This window comes from Ixodes scapularis, unplaced genomic scaffold, assembly GCF_016920785.2.
Source record: "Ixodes scapularis isolate PalLabHiFi unplaced genomic scaffold, ASM1692078v2 PGA_scaffold4__175_contigs__length_147842914, whole genome shotgun sequence".
Lineage (NCBI taxonomy): Eukaryota > Metazoa > Arthropoda > Arachnida > Ixodida > Ixodidae > Ixodes > Ixodes scapularis.
The window spans coordinates 73,916,213-73,936,492 of record NW_024609879.1 but is presented as its reverse complement, the minus strand read 5'-3'; the positions used below and the strand labels follow the sequence as shown (position 1 = coordinate 73,936,492).

General features: G+C 45.4%; 1 protein-coding gene across 1 annotated transcript in view; it reads left to right on the top strand.

Annotated features, from left to right (window-relative positions):
* LOC8024701 (microtubule-associated protein 4) overlaps positions 1 to 20,280 on the top strand; it is a 72,545-nt gene that overhangs the window by 16,463 nt on the left and 35,802 nt on the right. The window contains exons 7-10 of the mRNA XM_040210232.3: positions 760 to 816; positions 1,981 to 2,145; positions 16,095 to 16,309; positions 19,641 to 19,812. Coding sequence (XP_040066166.2) covers positions 760 to 816; positions 1,981 to 2,145; positions 16,095 to 16,309; positions 19,641 to 19,812 — 609 coding nt within the window. The remainder of the gene's footprint in view (positions 1 to 759; positions 817 to 1,980; positions 2,146 to 16,094; positions 16,310 to 19,640; positions 19,813 to 20,280) is intronic.

Sequence of the window (20,280 nt, the reverse complement as noted above, 5' to 3'; positions counted from 1 at the left end):
TTAAATATGGCTATAACGAGACAATGGTTGTAACGAAAAAATTTCGGCGCCCCTTCAATTTCATTAAAACAATGTTTGATTGTGTTTTGAAGCACTGTAGCATCTCAAGATTTCTCCTATGAAGGCCATATTCCGCCAAATTAATTGGGACAAACCCTATACAGAGTAACTATAAGCACGAAAGGTAAGCACCTTTTTAATCAATATACACGTCGCTGTTGAGCCAGACGAGATCACACGCTATGCAGATGACCCGGACAGAATGCGTTTGGATGTACTAGACTTAAGACCCTTTTTTACATTTTTTTGTGTCTGCATGAGGCATATGTTATCAGCAAAAAGAATTAAATTGGATGTTGTAACTCATCATCATCATCATCATAAGTTTATATTTTGTGTGCTCACAAACATCTAAATTGACTCTACTTATTTATAGAGAGAGAGGTCGATCTGCACCTTGACATGCGGCGACGCTAGTTCGATGCCACGGACAAACTGTATAGCCCTTAAGGTGCAACTGCCGACCCGAAATATTCAACGTCCGTCGCTCAGCGGCTGTAGCACGGTCACGGACGGCTAAAGTGCTTGTCCAGATTTAAAAATGCCGGGGGCTTATATTGAACCCGAGAGCGATCCCTGGGTTTCCCAGCACAAGCTTTTGCTTCATGCCGTCCGAGCAACGTTGCACCAACACGCTCGGCCACCGACTCCCCCAAGCAGACGGCCGAGTATATTGAGTGCGGTTTCTCTGTTTTTCAGACGGAGCGCTGGTGCGCAGGAGTTGCAGGCAGAGGCGGAAAGCCAAGAGCATGAAAGGTGGGTGCCTGGGCAAAGCTTGTATTTTGAGGCTCATTTGCAGATCTGCGGCTGAGTGTGACGAGGCTCATCCGTACACTCGCATTTGCTTACGGCAGAGTTTTCGCAGTCTCTTACTACGACAGCGTGTGCCAACGGCATCTATGAGGTGACCCAGGAACTGCATTTCACTAGAGCGAAAGTTTTGCGGTATTCGCAAGATCAGATGTGCATACTACTTGCGAAAAATGGTTCTTCATAACAGGGAGTTTTAGAACAACGTATGCAATTTTAGCTCACGCTAGCGCTAAATTTAGCGCTTGCGTTAGCGCACGCTATGCTAGCGAGTTTTAGAATAGCGTTTCTCGATCGCGACACAAAATCCCAAGCATCTCGTGCTTGCAATGCCATCAAGATACAGTCACAATTTTTATTTCACACACGAGATGCTGTAACTTGAGAAAGATAAGTTTTTTGGTCCAGAGTAACATTTTAGATTTGTTTAAACATGAGAATGCGACGCGTGGTCGACCGGTCGTGTCCGCTTGCGTCGCCTCAGCAAGAGAGGTCTCGTGCACTGACCTTCGCACATCGTACTTTCGCCAAGAAATGTTTGTGCGTTGCAAGCATCAAGTTTCCGGTGATCTTTGCGCACCTTGCTTGATTTACCAAACCGAGTGCAGTGCCGTCCAATCCTGAAAATCACAGTTGCAAGCATGCTGTCGACGTCGCCTTCATGACACCGCCAAAGCGGCCGCAGCTGTGGTCCTGGGAGCCGCCATCCTTTAACTGTGCTCGTCTTGGCTTTAGCCAACTTCTGATCATGAATCCTCCTTGGAGGAGCGCAAAGACTCTTTGCGTATGCATGTAATTTTCGAAAAATAGCGCATGTGAAGTGCAAGATGGGGTCAGCTTTCAGTGCATGTGCAGTGGCGACGACGCTATTCTTTGCGTACACTATTTTAAAACTCCCTAACGTCGCCAAAAGTTTTTCGAGCGACAAAAAAAAAAGGAAATATACAGAAGTGTGTTGTCTCGTTGGAGATTTTAAGAGGTTTTGAAATACGTGGTCTTAAACAGCTGCAAGTGCATGTACCAGTTTCAACGTGGTTGACCGCGCTTAAGCGCAAGACTTGAACCTGCTTCAGGCAAGTCGAGAATGACGCACGTTTTTTCTGCGCCCAGACTACGAGACGAACCTGAAGCTCCAAGACGAGAGCGACGAAGAAGCCCTCGAGGAGGAGGAGGAAGAGCCGGAAGAGGTGCTGCCGGACATTCCGCCGTGGAAGAAGGCTCGTGGCAGGCCGCCCAAGAAACAGCAGGCCTCCGACAGCTTGGATCCCTTCTGGAGTGAGTGGTCAAGATTGGCAATGTTTTTTGTTTTTTTGGGGGGGGGGGGGGGGGGGGTTATGCTATAGGGCAGGGGTCTCAAACTCATTGAAGTGTGGGGGCTAGATTGCTCACCTCCAAAAGGACGAGGGCCAAAAAAGAGGCCCCTCTCTCTGTTGGCGCTCGTCCTTTCGGGGCAATGTTCTGCTATTTTTAGTAAGGGTGTGCGAATACTCGAATATACGAATTCGAATCGAATAGAAAGTTCCCGAATAATTCGATTCGTGAATCGAATTTTTAGTATTCGGTCACTCGAATATTCAATATATTCGGCCAAAGACGCGCGGTTGGTGCGGAGCTGACAAAAAAGCTTTTTTTTTTCTGCCGATGTAAGCGTCATGATATTAGACAGACCGTGCGAGAAACACCTCTTGGTCCTACCATTGTGCAAAAATCTAATGGACAGTTTAGAAAAAAGAAAAGTAACGAACGCCACAAACTTTATAGCACGCAGATTTACTCATGATCGTGACACAATCTACCCTTGAATCACAATCAAGACATCCCGTTTGTGCGCCGCTTCCAGAGAGGAATTTTTGGAAGGCCGGAATTTCGTGCCATGGCTAATTCTTTTCACGAGTAAAGCCTCTCGTTTCAAATTGAAGCGCCAATGTAGAACACACTTGCCGCACTCACAGAAATCGGTGGCTGCACGATCACAGAAAGAAAACCACAATAACCATGCCGATGAAACAAGCCGAGTTATCGTTGTCGTTCTTTTACGAACCGCAAGCCACAAATTTTGATTCTAAACGAAACGGAACAGATAAATAGTGTGCCTAGATTTGAGAGGGTTTCCAACCGTCAGATAGCCGCATTTCAATTACGAACTGCGAGAAGGTGACGGAAAGACGAAAGCGTCGATCGGGATCGGGCAGGCAGGGCAGGCGTCGTCGCTCTTCTGTTTGCTTGCCTTCTTTCCACGCGACAACACAACACATGCACACTTACGACCAATCTGCGCAGGAGCCGTCTCCGTAATTTCAGTTTCGCTTGCTCCTTCTTTTAAATCAAGGCTCTCTAAAACTGGATAGATAGTAGATAGACGGAAAAATGAATGAATAGCGGCAGTTGAACGGTGACTTGCGCCACCTAACCACACTTTTTTTTTCTTACTTCAGATTAAATTTTTTAGCCTGTTTACTCAGATTTAACACTTATCTGTTTATTTATGTGAAATGAAATCCCGGGTGCCCTTTTTCTTCCTTAAAAGGGAGACCAAATATCGCAAAATGCCTCTTTTCTGATATATACAAATATTTTTAAAAAAAGTTGCGGTGTTAGGTTGTGCTTTTAAAGGAGGACCAGCAGAAATATTCTTCCGCCTGGCGGAAAGTCCTCCTCGCCCTCTTTCTTCCTTTTATTGTAGCACGACGAGGCAAGGGGAAAGGTCCCCTTTTGCGCCGGCTTCTTCTGAGAGGATAAGCCGAGGAAATCCCCTTTCTGAGCGACGGGCAATGGGTGCGGCAGCAGCGACCTCGTGACTTACAGGTAGCTTCAGCTCCTATCGCGTAATCTGCCCCATTTTTTGGCGCTCACCAAGCCTAGCCCCTCGGGTGTAGGTTTTACGGGGCTGCAAGGCTGCGCCCGCGCAATCACCGAATTTCAGCTGTCGAAGGTCTTTGGTTTAGCCCGTGGCAAAGTAGACGCATACTTGAGAGCTGCGATTCATAACCGCACCCATTGAAGGAACGTTTCATAGATATTTTCGGTTGATCAAGGGGCTCAAAACACATGCGCGAGATGTGGTGACTTGAATATGTAAGTATGACTTACATCTTCACAAAACATTCCATCGTCAAAAAAAAAACGGCTTATCACGCTCAAACCTGCCTCAAACTAGGATCGATGGAAAAGAAAACGATGTACCAGGCGCGGGCACCTTTTATACTTCGTTTCAGCTTCGGTCCGAGCGCGGCCGATGTTACGAGCAAAAGGGCCAATCAAACAGCGTAAAGAGCGCAACGTCATGGCGTGCTCTCTGCGCTTGATAGGACTAGCCGGCAGAGGAGCACGCACAGAGAGACGGCGAATAGCGGCTGGTCCTATCAACTGCAGAGAGCACGCCATGACGTTGTGCCTCCTTTGCTGTTTGATTGGCCCTTTGAATCATAACATCGGCCGCGCTCGGACCGAAGCTGAAACGAAGTATAGAAGGTCTCTGTTTTCTAGCAGCGAGCACAAATTATTGGAGAACTTTAGCAGACTATGTTTTCAGGCCACGCTATATTTAGCGGGAGCTCGCGCTGCCACTTCGATGCATTCTCTGAAGCGCGCGCCTGAAGTGGCAGCGGGCCTTTGAAAACGATTTACTAAAATGCCCTGTTGTGTGCCTAACTCGCAGAACATGATGGCCAGCAAAATTGTATGAAATTCATATTTACACATTCCCAACAACCACGTGACGTGAGAGGACATCAAGGGTGGATGTCAATTTTAGAAAGTTTTAGTGGGTCGCTTTTAGCCACTTAGATAACCGTACGGTCCGTACCCCACAACGAAATGTAAGCTAGACTCGCTGTTTACATTCTTCATCGAGTGCGGCTATGGAGCGGAAAAGACAATATTAAAACCCTTTTTGGCGAGTCTAGCGTGTCGTGTTATGGTTCAACGTTGCTTGTATTGGTACCATAGCACGGGCCGCCACTTCGAAGTATTTGTGGTATCTCAAAGAAACTAAAGCAAAAGCAGACAATTTTTTTTAACGTGACACAGAATTGTATTTAACATTGTAAAAAACTTTTAGGTACCCTACGCCACGCAGTTAGCACAAACAAACTATCGCCGGTGTTTCCCACTTTTTTTTCTTCTTAGAAGTGAATGATGTTTAGGAAACTGTTAATGCGAGTATCCAACCTAAGCGGTAGATTTTAGTGCGAGTCGATACATTGCTGGGGAAAATAGCAAAAAGCGCCGATGTCGTGTTTGCGCTATCAGTGTCGCGTAATGTACGCATACCGCTGCACAATCAACGCTAACGGAGTGAATCAGTAAATTTGGTGGCCCCCCAAAAAAGTGGTGTTATATTGTTTTGTTTTTATGGTTGAAAGGTTGTTATTTTTATACAAGCAATTCGGTAAAGAGTGCTTCCATTGGGCACCAACTTACATGGCATCAATTTGTTCTTATACACTAAATTCTGCATGGGCCTTGCGTAAAAATGTCAATATTGCGTTCGTGCTAGCTGTTTCACGCACAGTAAGAAGACCAGTTCATTGCTCAAACATTTAAACTAGGCCTTTCTTACGCCAAATAGACATTTTGCGAGTACACTCTATTACGGGTGGTTCATAAAATAATCTACGTTGTTTATTTGGAGGAAAGGAAGCAGTGGTGAGGGGAGGCGGACTTGAATACAAAAGATGACTCTAGGGAACCTCGAACTCTGTAAATATTGCGCACACCCTATAATTCTGAGTTAATTACATCACGTTTGCTTTGTCTGTTTCAGAATTTGTTAACAGTCCCGCTAAAGGCCAAGATGAGCGACAAGTCAGATTCCCCTGTTTAGTTGAGCAAGAAGCGTATGCGAGATGGGGGGGGGGGGGGGGGGGGGGGGGGGGGCTGGGGCTGGAAAAGCATACGAGTGTAACCGTAGCAATCTCCTACCAAGCCTGAACCACAATTTTTCTGAAACCGCGGAGCTGACTGCTTTCGGCGACTTGATAAAGCAAGCCAAAGCCGTTAATAAGTGTGACTCGTTGTCAGCTGTGATAATCAAGGCGCTGCGACGATTCCTTGAAACCTTTCATCTATTAAAACAAATTGTGCAATAAATCCATTGCCATATTATGCTTGCGATGATCTTGTAGCGGTATGCGTGCATTACGTGGCACTGTTAGCCCGAACGCGACATCGGCGTTTTTTACTATTTCTGCCAGCAACAGGTATTTTCTAGCACTGAGCTCTGCCACTTAGGCTGGATAGTTCCATATCAGTTTTCTAAACATCATTCACTTTTAAGAAAACAAAATTAGAAAGACCGGCGATAGTTTGTCTGTGCTAACTGTGTGGCAGTATACCTAATATGTCTTTGCAATGACAAATTACAAACGCGTTTCATGTCAAAAAAAGATCGGCTACATTTTTTATTTTTTTTTATTTTTGAATGCTTCAAAACTACTTTAAAGGGGTAGCATGTGCTATAGCACCGATTTGAGCAACGTTGAATTATAACACGACACGCTTCGATAGCCGCACTCAATAAAGAATGCTCTCAGAAAGGTTATAGCGTATATATTGTTGTAGGGTACGGTTATCCAAGAGCTAAAGACGATCCACTAAAACTTCTTAGTATCGACACACACCATTGCTACCTTCTCACCTCATGTGGTTGTTGGGATGCGTAATAAATGTCATCTACATTCGTTGGCCATCATGTAGTGTGAGATACGCACACAATAATGTGTGCTCGCTGCTAGAAAACAGAGACCTTCTACAAGATGCCCGCGCCCCGGTATATCGTTTTCTTTTCCTTCGATCCCAATCTGAGGCAGGTTTGAGCGTGATAAGCCGTTTTTTTGAAGGTGGAATGTTTTGTGAAGATGTAAGTCATCCTTACACATTCAAGTCACCACACCTCGCGCATGCGTTTTGAGCTCCTTGATCAACCGAAAATATCTATGAAACGTTCCTTCAATGGGTGCGGGGATGCATCGCAGCTCCCAAGTATGCGTTTACTTTGCCACGGGCTAAACTAAACACCTTCGACAGCTGAAATTCGGTGACTGCGAGGGCGCAGCCTTGCAGCTCCGTGAAACCTACACCCGAGGTGCTAGGCTTGGCGAGAGCCAAAAAATGAAGCAGATTACATGATAGAAACTGAAGATACCCGTAAGTCACGAGGTCGCTGCCGCCGCACCCATCGTCCGTCGCTCAGAAAGGGGATTTCCTCGGCTTATCCTCTCAGAAGAAGCCGGCGCAAAAGGGGACCTTTCCCCTTGCCTCGTCGTGCTACAATAAAGGGAAGAAAGAGGGCGAGGAGGACTTTCCGCCAGGCGGAAGAATATTTCTGCTGGTCCTCCTTTAATGAGAAAAAAAGGCACACGTGGCTGTAACTTTGTCTTTTTTTGTGACGTTTAGGATAGATAGATTATGTCAGCGCCATAAAATTGGATCTTTATTACCCAACGTCCAACAGCAAGTGCTTTTTGTTTTTTCACCAGCACTTTTTTACGTTTTAGCTTTTGTTCTGTACTAGATGCATATTCTGCATCAGGCGCATACTCTACACATATAATATTCTCATTCGCAGCACATTTTGGAAAATTCCTACAAATAAAATCACTATTCGATATTTGATACGATATGCAGATTTTTTTTCTTGATTCGATTCGGTATTCGATTCGAAAACTACTATTCGGTATTCGCACACCCCTAATTTTGGGACAAAAAATAGGAACAAACAGCAGTGTTGTTTCACGCTGCAAACGTCAACTGTCCCAGTAACATCCCAGAGATTTTTTTAGAGAAGGAACCTTGTGCTTTCTACTTTTTGTAAGCTCACTGTTTTGCCATCACTTGCTTTCATTTGCATATATCACTACTCTGGGCCCACGCCTGATGTTACAAGAAGATTTAAAACACGAAGGTACTGGCAGTTTTGAATAGATCGAGAACAAGCACACCATCCTTGGCCTATTGCACAAATCACTATGCTCAACAGGCATAAAAAGATATCTTCATATTTTAAATGTATTTCTGTCAGCTAGAAGCCAGAGCTCATTGCTCTATCTTCGGCAGTTGCTTCTACTGAGCGAGAGTTTGTGCAGCCGAGGTGCCTCCCTGAGCAAAGAGCTCGCACTTGTATACCCAGTAATGGTATTCCCGTTCCGGTTGATTTACATGAGAAAGGGCCGAGAAGCAAATATTAAGGCGAAGTAGTATTGCGTCCAAAAGAAAACAGAATTGTACAAAATGTGTGAACATGTTATATGTGCAGAGTTCTTTTTCGAGCGAAAATGATTCGACAATATAGAACTAATGTTAATGGCGCTCGAGGCATGGGAACGGGGGCTGGAATCCACGGGAGACTTGAGGGCCGCATCCCAGAGAGTCGCGAGCTGCACGCGGCTTGCGGGTCGCGTGTTTTTGAGACCTTTGCTATAGGGCTTTGGTTTTCAGACTGGAAGCCCCAGGATGCTCCAGAATGCCCTCTGGGGCTCACTTAGCTCCCAGGCTTTCTTGACCGTCTCTATCTCCGTGCGAAGCGTTTTTTTTTTTTTTTTTTCAATTTGAGCAGTGTTTTGAAAGATTTCCACGATTCGGTGATGCATAACTGTGTGCTAAACATTCCCTGGTATGCGCATATTGTCTCAAGGATTGTGAGGTACTCTTCTACAACAATGCCGGGAATGGGAGGGGCTCCTCAGCTCTCGGTGAGGAGGGCTAACGTCCCTTTGGATGGAGAGGTTTGAGACCCTTGAACTTCTGGGTTGTCCCCACGCCACAGTATTGTGATTCTATTTTTGTGTCAAATAGTTGTCACGCACCGAAGCCTCTGACTAAATATGGTGCTCTCTTTTTGGGTTTGAACAGCCAAACGCCTTTATAACAAAGTGCCAAACCGAGTTTGCGCTATTGCATATTGACGTTCGTGCGCAACATTCTAGGTGTTTTAGGAAAAAGCATAATGCCAAGTATAGTATGAGCTATGTGAGAAACAAGGTTTAGTACGTTGACAATTGGGTTGTCAGAAGGGGGAACGGTGGCTGAGTCTGCTGGCGCATTGCAGCTCGGGGTACGAGGGGCAAAAGCTCGCAGTGCACAATCTATGTATCTTAAGCTCAATCGCCACTTTCTTTTTTTCTAAATGAAAGTTGTATTGGTACGCGTTTGTGTACTCACCACTACATGATGCAATTTAAAGACACCAGGCTAGCAATTGTTTTGCCAGTACCGCCACTGGCAAAATTCGTCATCCACAGCCAAGACACCAGGCGCTCCTTGCTGCAGACTGATTTCACGCTGTCCAAACTTCCACACAACAAACTTAACTGACTCATCAAAATGCTAATCGCAACAATCGCTAAACCATCAACATTGACCCCCGATCACGAAACGGATGAGAGGCGTTCGCCGACCGTGTAAGTTTGGCCTTTTCTAAGTCGGGCGGTAACTTGTGTCTCCACATCTCGTTTGGAGGAGGCTCTTGGTGGCTGCGCGTTGCTCTTGTAGGAGCGGGCGCGGCAGCCGCAGCAGCACTACCATAGCAGCACAACAAAAGCGGCGTCACTATCGGCATGCGACAACTGGAGGCGCGCGGTGCAGCGAGGAGCGAGGATCGGTAGAGGTGCACAATTGAGCCGACTGAGCCCTTTTTCGCATCTGTCCGGCACAAAAAGGGGGGGCGCGTTTTTCCGTGCGGCTCTACTGATTTCGTTTAGACTTTGGCGTCACGGATAGAGTCGCAGATCACGTTTCCTCGCCCGCATATCACTGCTCCAAGGCGGAACAATTTGGGACTTGGATCGAGCAAGATTGGGAATCTTGAATCCGACGAAGATTGGCACGCCGATTTAACAGATGCGAAGACAGCATAAAAAAAGTTGTGACTGCCCATGAAAGCACTTTTTATTTAAATGTATATATATACTTTTATTCATGCACATCCTTTCAAAGGCACTGACATACATGCAAAAAAAGGAGATGAGTGCTTGTACTGCCCGAACGGAGTGTTGAAAAAGAAAAAAAAGAAAAAAATGAAAGCCGTTTACAACTCCCTGTAACGCCGAATTAGAGCGCAGCTCTTGAGGAGGAGGAGGGAAGGGTACTGAAGGGGGGGGGTTTATGTGACCTCGGGGGGGTCACATGACCTTGACGATGACGATCCGATGACGTCATCAGTGACGTCACTGATGACGTCATCAGTGATGATGACGATGCGGACGCCAATGACGTCATCAGTGATGATGACGATGCGGATGACGTCATCAGTGATGATGACGATGCGGATGACGTCATCAGTGATGTCACTGATGACGTCATCAGTAATGATGATGATGCGGATGCCGATGACGTCACCAGGTTGCATGCAACCTGGATTGCATGCAACATGTTGCATACAACTCGTTGCATGTCAGTTGCATGCAACCTGTTGCATGCAACTCCCAAAGGAACCCGAGATCCTCTCGAGGTCCTACCGAAGAAACCCGAGGTGCTCCCGAAGGACCTCGGGTTCCTTCGGGACGACCTCGGGTTCCTTCGGGAAGACCGCGGGTTCCTTTGGAAAAATTTACCCATAATGCACCGCGCGGTTATGCCGACGGCGACGCCGCTCAAGCCGGAAACGGGCGCCTATGAGCTGCGCTCTAAAAGCTCCTCTTGGAGCAGTGGGGTGCATACTCAGTCAACAGCGTAAGCAAAATAAAAGAAAACAAAAGTATGCACATTGCGTGCACTCGGCAGAGGCGGCCTTGCATGTGCCATGCCGTGTGTTTTGAGTTTTGGGTGTAAATAATTTGTTTGTCGCCTTCTATCTAGAGGGTGCCACGTGACAACGTTGCTGTGGACAGGCTTTCTAGCAGCAACACACCCTCGTCATGTAGCGCCATCTAGACACAAGGTTGCACACTAAAAAATTATTCGGACTTGAAAACGTGCGGCGCGGAAGGGTGCAATGATGACGGTGGGGCGCACCGCAAAATTTGCGCAATACTGAACAAGAAAAAAGATACTGACATTTTCAATTTATCCTCGAGTTGTCCTCATTTCGAGATAAAGAAAAAAAGAAAGGTATGTGCTAGTGCTATTAATTTGAATGTGTAATGATAGGGGTTAATTCCAATGGAATTATTTACCATTTGGAAGTTATTTATTTTAATCGATATTGAAATGATTAAATACTCAATGAAATGGCCAATTGGTACATCACATACTAATTGGACACTACCATTCCAATTGGGATCTCCAAACAGATGCCGAATGGGAACTCATTCCGTTTGGGATAACCAATTGGAAAAATGTAACCAAATTGGAATCACTAATAAACTCATTATAACAGACCTTGATAGTGATGAAGATTTGGGTCTGCTGTAAAATGAATGTGCAAAACACAGATACTCTTACTAGAAATGCCGCAAACTTTTTTTGAACGGAAGGTTCGATGATCGAATCAAGCGGTTCGAAATATTTCAAATTTTCGAACTTTCCATATCGAGAAATTCGACTGAAGTCGAATTTTCGAACTTGTTAAACTAAGAAGTTTGACGCTTTTCGAAGTTTCGAATTTATTACGCTGCAAAATTCGACGCTTGTCGAACTTTCAAACTTGATTGACTAAAAAATTCGATGATTTTCTAACTTTCGAATTTCTTGCACTAAAAGTTTGAAGCTTTTCGAGCTTCCGAACTTCCTACGCTAAGAAATTCAATAATTTTCGAACTTTCAAACTTATTAATCTAAAAAAATTCGAAAATTGCTGAACTTTCGATTCCTGAAAAGTCAAAAGTTTGACGGACTTCGAATTTTTAGGGTAAAAGTTAAAAGTTTGTTGAACTTAGAAAGACCGGCGGGCGGTTTCATTTGGTTTGAAGCAGTAAGGTACATTCATGATTTTTTTTTCGCATTTTTACATGCGGTGCTGCATTCCTTGCGAAAGACAATGCCATTTATTTGAATCATCTGGCATGCTTGGTTTTAAAAAAATAGATTCCCGAAGGAGCGAGGAAGGACGACGGGTTTTCGACAATTGTCGTTTGTGCCATATTTGAAGCGCTCTATAGCCGAAGCTATTTATGGTAGAGATATTAAACGTTTTGAGAATGACCTATGTATAGCCTATGTAAGTGTCGTCTTAAGATGTGATTATTGTTATTCAAGGTGAGTTTCGAAGAAATGTCCAAACATGTATCTACATGCAATTATGCCCTAAACTTGGTAATTTTTTTCGTCTAAATTGTTTGAGGTATCGCATTTAAATTAACACCACAGACAATACATATCATTACCATCTGTAGAATACAAAATAATGTATTTATTGTTTTTTCACGTTGAGGAATAAATTAACTAATGGGGAAAGATTCTAAAATTGTTCGTTCAGCACCTTATAAAAAAAAAAATTAATTTTTTTTTTTAATTTTTACGTTTTTGGGACGTGTTTCTTTTTGCCTGTACACATTTTGGTAGGAGAAACTTGTTTCGTTGTTCTGGGCCCCTGAATATGCAAGAATACAACACTTCCGACGGGTTCTTGATAGTTTTTTTTTTTTCCTCTCCAGCTTTTAATTTTTGCATTTATTGTTATGTTTATTTATTTATTATTTTTTACCAATGGCACAGTTATTTAGGTCGAGAAGGCATAACTTTGAATTTCCGAACCACCGAGCATGTGACGACTAGTGCCTTCTGACAACGAGTTTCTAACAATGACCATCTACGCTATCTTTTATGCAGTGAAGAGGGACAGTAGCTATACATATGCATAAATAATTTCAGATTAAAATAAGCTCGACCATGCCCTCTTTCCCGTATTAGGGGCGAAGCTCCTTAGGGTCTAGCCTTGTCCGTCTGTCCGTCCGTCCGGCGTCCGTGCTCACATAAAAAGAAAAAAATGTTTGCGCAGTCGACAGGATTCGAACCTGTGCGGGGAGACCCTAATGGATTTCTATTCCATCGCCTTAACCACTCGGCCACGACTGCGGGACGAGTAGGGGGGCTCTGAGATGTGGTAGTAACTCAAGAGCTGGGATTTCTGTCATGGATAAAACGTTGCATGTAGCCACTCAACGTCTATACAGGAGAGGGCGCTGCGGTCAAATGCGTATATAATCACGTTAAACTTTGCATGCATTGGCTCAACGTTTATAGGCGAGAGGGCGCTGTTGTCAAATGCGTATATAACCACGATCCATACCACACATTCTCTTTCTGACATGGATCGTTGACTTAAGCGGTGGAGATGCGTTCCCACGGCTTCTAGCGGATCCAAGCTGATCCGCTAGAAGAACCACTGGCTCTGCGTTTCTCCGACCATAAAGCAGTAATAATGAAGTCGAAACGCAACCCGGAACTCAGCACTACCTATGAGCAATAAAATCAGTATCATCAGCGCCACCAGAGCTTCGCCCCAATCAACATCATTCACCACGTGGAGATGCGGTCATTTTTTTTCTTTAACAGTCCGAAATATCCGGGGGGGGGGGGGGGGGGGGGGGGAGGAGGGGAGAAGGGAGGGGAGGGAGGGAGGGAGGGAGGGAGGGAGGGAGGGAGGGGAGGGGGGGAGGGGGAGGGGGAGGGGAGGGAGGGAATGGCGCCCCCGCCCCCCCCCCCCCCCCCCCCTCCCCTTCTTTCCTGTTTTTCCTCTTCCAATGCCACTGGTATGGTAGAACGCTCCTCGACCTCAAGTTGTGTCGGCTTCTGTGCTTTTTGCTCGGCGTTCCTTCCGTCCCGGAAAATAAACCTCCGAAGCAGTTACTAACTAAAAAATTGTCAAGGTGCAGGCAAGCTGGTGTATGTTGATCATGGTGCAAAATCCCGAGACTGGGAATAAAATTTGAAAGAAATAATGTAAGAAGAAAGAAAAAAGGGGACAGGACAGCGTCGCAAACTCAGCTGAGTTGAGTTTGAGACGTTGTCCTGTCCCCTTTTTCCTGTCTTCTTACACTTTTTTTTTTCAAATTTAATTCTCACTCTCAGGATTTTGCATCATCTACAAACTACAGCGTCACTCGGGCGGCATTTGATCGGATTACCACCAGCGTGCAAGGGGGTAGGGAGGCAGTTTGCCAGATCGCTTCAAGGTTTTTCGGAGCCTCAACCACCAGCATTCCCCTGGCCGTTTCGGACTGGATAAGTACCGTTAAATAGTGCGTTTGTGTGATGACTTCTTCGTGATGCACGTTAATGACCCCCCCGGGCTGGCGGTCACAATTACTGATCTATGGTCACACATCCTCTGCACTGGCAAATATTCCAGCACATCTGGGACACCCGTCATCTCATTTAATTGCCTGACCAACTCTGCGTGGTCTAAATATCACGTCCAAACTTTTCTAAACCTGATTTCGTGAAAACCAATGAGGCATGAAAACGTTATTTGAAACTGAAACTGTGGCGGAACATGAAAACCAGACTTCGAACTTTGCGCACTTGGACCTGAAAAAAATTTAAAACCTTCGAAGTTTTTTTTTTTTTTTTTTTAATTTAGCCCTAAAAGAGAAACAAAACCTTCAAACTTTTCAAACTTTATGTAGAAAGAAATTCAAAATCTTCGGTTTTATCGAACTTTATGTCTATAAGAGTTCAAAACATCCGAACTTTTCTAATTTCAGATTCAAAGAAATTCGAAACATTCAAATCTCTTGAATTTCAAGTTAGGAAAGTTCGAAATCTTCGAATTTCTTGAACCTCAAGTAAAAAGAATATTCGAAATAATCGAACCCGCGTTTTTGGAAACCGTGAAAGCTTCAAACTTTTTGAATTCGAAACTCCACGGTTTTTGAAAGTTGCGAATTTTTCGAATTCAAACCTCTGTACGGTCGAAAATATTGAAATCTTTCGAATTCAAACCTTTGTTCGGCTCGAAAATATCGAAACTTTTCGAATTCGAACCTAGGGTGGTTTGCGGCATCCCCAACTCTTACTACAGACTTTGGCGTGGATTATGAGTGGAGTCCATTCTAACAAATGAGACATGGTGAAGTGGGAATGGATATTAGAAAAGAAATGGTTTATTGAAACTTCTGATGTTTGAAAGGTAATAGATTTTAAAGATTGAAACAGTGCAATAATGATAATTAGTACAGCTCAATAAAAAAAACACCTTTTTTTATTGAGCTGTACCGATTGTCATCACTGCACTGTTTTGGTCGTACGAGCCTTGCGAAGTGCCAAGAGCAGTGAGGGCAGTTCACAGAATGAATGCCACTGCTACTGAACCAAACTTGTGTAATGTTCAAAATAAGGCTGCTGTAAAGGCTGCTGTAGAGTCTGCTAGAGTGGAATGGCGAACTACTTACAAACTTTCTAATATAGTTCATTACATCTGAGTGTACGCTACAACACAATCCGTAATAAACAAAGTTGGCTCAATGGCATAAATAGGAAGACCAACCAAATTTCACAAATTTCTATCTTATAATCGAATGCCTGCTGTAATCAGATCTATTGTAACGAAGTTATACTTAGTCGGTAATCAGATACCAATTGGAAACTACAATACCCATTGGGATGACCATTTGGAAAATGCATTCCAATTGGAATGACCAGTTGGTGGATTAGGTTCCAATGCAAAGCGCTAGTTCGTCTGCTTCTTTTGCAGGGGTTGTGGTGACATCAGAATGCCGAGCTCTGATTGGCTCTGATTGGCTCTGATTGAGGTATATTGGGTAGACCTAAAGGCAGCTTGCTTTAAGGTCTACCTACTATCCTTCCAATCGGAGCCAATCAGGGCACAGCGTCCTACGTTTCCTACAAAAGAAGCAGACTGACTTGCACTTTGAAATGGAAAGCTCAACTCCAATTGGAATGGCCAATAGTCATGACAAAGCTGATTGGATTTCATCTGTTCCAATTGGGATTTTTTCTATTCCTATTGGTACCAATTAAAATTCCAATGGGAACCAATGGGTATTTTTACTGGGTATCTCGAGGAACAATTATCTGCGCTGAACGGCAGTCAAGGAACACTCTCTAGTCTCGGCATTAATGCAGTAAAGCGGTGCAGAACCCTACAGGCCTTGTAAACAATAATGTATACACCAGGGAGTCTTTCCCATAGTTACGTATCAATGGATGGCACATATCTCTTGAAATAGTGTCTAAACTGGAGAAATGCATACTTTGGGGGAGGGGCAGTCGGGAAAATTGGGAGTTTGAACCTGGTTTGAGGAGCGATGGTCTGTACTTACAGTGTGTCGTTTGATGCTTGAATTTGGGCGAGGTTCCTTTCGAGAGCTGTCTCTCTTCTACAGAGAACACGGGCAGTGCGGGCACACCACGCCGCAAGCGGGGCCGTCCACGGAGACAGCAGCCGCCGCAGCCGCGCAAGCCCCCCATGCAGGCCTTCCTAGTGCAGATGGCGGACGGCCAGACGCTCATGATGCAGATCCCTGCGGCCAGCATCCCGCCGGGAATGGACCTGCATGACGTGGCGCAGAACATCGCCAACAGCCTCAATGCAGCTGCAGTGAGTGTGACTCCGCTTTCCCTCTCTTTTCATATAAATTGAACTCCGGCATTAGGTATCAGTCTGTTTACTGGTTCGAACAGCTATTAATGATCCGGTGCAGGAGTTCTCAAACTTTTTGATTTTGAGGAGCCACTTCTGGTTTTGGCACCGATGTAATGAAGCGGCACAAGAGCCCACAGACCTGTGAACAATAATGCACAAACTCTCAACCAAAGCCATGACACACAGGAACGGATCCGCCTTAGTGGCATTCCACAGCACCGAAAGGCTAACTAAATTCACTTCTTGATCACGTTCAGGAAATGAAGCTCTACGATTTCATTTAGCTTCTTCTCATTTAACCACCTTTCTGACCCTATATCTACCCTTCCCTTCTCTCCCTCATACCATGCAGCGTATGTCTTAAGTACAAGGTCATACCATGAAGCTTAATAAAGACAGTGTGATTCGCTCACCTTCCAGAGACTGTTTGGCTGATAGCTATGCATCAGGGGATGGCTCAGATCTGCTAAGATAGAGTTTAATCTGTAAAACATTGTGGTGGCTTAGCTCGGCTATTCCAGGATATACGTAGCGCAAGCTTATGTGCTATCAAGCGGCTTCGGTGCCGCGTCAGACTTGGCTACTGCGCAACGGAGGCACACAGCTGGGCATGCGGTGGCGCCAGTGCGTCTGCCACGACTATGACGTCACTCCTCTAGAATGCGCAGACCGGCGAGGCGCGCACGGCAGCGGCGGAGCCTGCGGCGGCGGCGTCTCCGGCGCGCCAGTTGTGCGCCGTGTGACGTCGCTGCTCCTCATGCTTGCGCAGCACGGCTCTTGGGAGCCACGCGAAACTGCTCAACCTCGGCCAATGTAGCTAATGCTACAAAAACACATTACTTAGGAATGGAGATGGTTGAGGAAGTTTGCGAGCTCGGGAAACCCTTGAGGTATACCGGGGAACCCCAGAGTTCCTAGGAACCCAGGCTGCAAACCTGTGTTTGGATCTGCGAGAATGGCAACAGATTTCTTGAGCCAGTTCGGGAAGGCGTGTCTCGGGCGTGACGGCAACATTGAGTGCGAAGATGACAATGTTCGTCGCACTAGGCTAGCTGGTGCAAGTCATAAAGGGTACAGCTGTTGGCATCCTTCTGTGCCAAGTGTGACAGCAAAAGGTTGGTTCACACATTTGCATTTGACTCTGACCGACTCTGCTGGCACTTCTTAGAATGGCTTGTGACGAGCGAATGCGGTCTTGGCATGGCCTCCGAGGTTGTTCGTGCACTCTGCTCCGGCCTGTCCAAACGCTCGGCTGCCCAACAGAAAAAGTGAGCCGAGCCAGTTCCCTAGATTCTCCGCATGTGGCGCTTATGACCAAACCAGCAACGGAAACAGAATCACCTCAAAGCACGCCGTCAAGTGTGAGCCCGCAGCATGAAGCTTGCATTTTCATTATTTTCATCATCAGAATAGAGAGGGAGGGGGTAAGTCAATCTCTGTTGATTCCTAATTTTTATTCGCTGCTCCCATCTTTGCTATGTTTCGCTGGATGGTAGCTCAGAATGCAAGATTTAGTATGAATCTATATTTGTTCTCTGCAGATACTCTCTGAGCCGGTGGGATAGTCATAGCGATATTTTTGTCAAAATACATCAGAGCAGCTTTCTGAACTCTACTTATGTGCATGGACATTTGTTCTACACCTTTCGCGCTTTGAAAAGATGAATCTTAAAATTTCGATAAACTTCTTTCTTGCAAATGGTCTGTGTGTTGCGGTGAGAGGCAGAGAGCACATATCACGCTGTGCCTAAGTTCCGTAGACTTACAATAATGGTGATGGCGATAATTCGCAGCTATTTCTTTCCCTTTACTAGCTTTACCCTCCCCTCCCCCCCCTCCTCCCGAAAATATCTTGGCGGTCCCTTCTACCGTATTTATTCGAATATAGGTCGACCTTTTTTTTTCGGAAATGTTGTCAAAAATTAAGGGTCGACCTATAATCGTGACCAAAAAATTTCGACCTAATTCGCGACCAAAATTTGAAACCCTACCGAGGGTATGGAGCTATCAATCACCTAGCCGGCGTCGCGGTAGAGCCGCGCGGCTTCTTGTTTCAAAAAGCTTTTGATGCACAAACACAACCGAACAGCAGCAGCCGACAGCCCGCGGCCGCCGGCTACGGCTCTCGCGCACATTCCCTCGGCGTCGGGTTTCGCCATCACGCCTGTAGCGTTCCCCTCGCTGGGCAAGGGGGAAGGGGAGGGAGAGCAACGCGATGCGCCATGCACTTTGCCCTCCTATGCGCTCCATTCCTCTCCCTCGCAAACGCGCACACACACACACAAAAAAAAAAAAAAAAAAAAAAAAAACATCGAAGGTACTTTAGTTTGTTTTTTTCGGCGGGTCACGTGTTGCTCACGGTGCTCGCAGCGTTGCTCATGTCTTTGTATTTGGTCTTTCGTTGCTCGCCCGTCTCCACCTTCTTTCGTTTCTTCATGTCGTCATTTTACAACGGTGTCAGTGAGGTATTGTTGCCAATTTGTGAGGATGTCTACCAAGCTGACGAAGCTTCGGACGATGATATGTCCGAAGTTCCGACGATGAATAAGTTTTTGACATCGCCCTGTGATTTAGCTGAGAGTGCTGTAAACAAAGGTTTGTTTCTTTTGCCCTAACTTTCCCCTGTTCCTTAAAAAAAAAAAAAAAAAAGGTCGACCTATATTTGAATTATTTTTTTTTATTCTCGGTGGGCTCAATAAATAGGGGTCGACCTATTTTCGTGGTCGACCTATTTTCGGGTAAATACGGTACCCTGATTTATTTTAATTTTTATCAGCTTTGAATTGGTTATGCCTCCCTGTTGGCACCGATTGAGGAACTTCATTTTTCTGTCTTTTTTTTACATATTCCTCACCTTATGTTACATATTGTTTGGTTTGGTTGTGAGCCCCACCAAGTGCCCCACAGTAACAGATTATATTGGCAAACGGAACGGCCCGAGGAGCGCAGCCAGCACACGATTAAAATCTCGGAAGCCATGGTCTGGGCATAACTAAAAGAAGGTTCTGCAGTATTTGAGGGATCAGATGTACTATGCACTGTAAACACAAATGATCTCGTATAGCATTATCGGAATTAGTATGAGTTCACAGGGAAGGAATGATATGTAAAATATATGCAGATGAGAGGTGTTCCAAGGCCTCCCAGTAGGTGGCGCCAGCAACTTCTCTCGTAAGCAGCTACGAGTCACTGCGACTTGGTCAATCGAATTCGTTGCAAATGTGTGAGCCAATCTTTATAGTTCTTGCTGGAATCGAATTTGTTTTTCTGTTTTTGTTCCACACAGCAACAGCAAGGCAGCATGGTCCTCCAACAGCAGGGACTGTCGACCACGCCCAATGGAGACCTGATGGTCACGCAGACCCTGACCGGTCCCACGTCCGAGGCACAGGCCGGTGCGCCTTCCGACGTCGGGGATGCTCCGCAGACGACCGAGCACCAAGCGAGCTCTGGCTTAGGTCTCTGCCGGTTCAAAGATTGCGCTCGTGTGAATATCCGAAAGGCTCTCTAAATGCTTATCATTCATAGCTCGTGACATCACGGCATCACGTGACATAATGTTGCATGGCCACGTGATGTCGGCTTACATCACGTGACCATCAGGAAAGCACATGGTCATGTAGAACCTTACGTCACGAAAGGTCACGTGACCTTACGTGGTGAAACTCTCACACTTTGACATCACCAGCTTGACATCGTCATTGAGGCTTTGTCCCAGGGGCATGAAAGTGCTACGAGTTGACCCTATTAAATGCTAAGCATTTAAAAGTGCAGTCCTGGCCACTGCACAAAGCCCACAGTGCTTCTTTCTGGTATTATTAAGTAATACGTAACTGTAAACCAGACACTTGCACATTGCCCTTGCGCGTGAATGATTGTTAATGTGGCACTAGTGACATTTTAAACTTTATTATAAAACTGTCGTT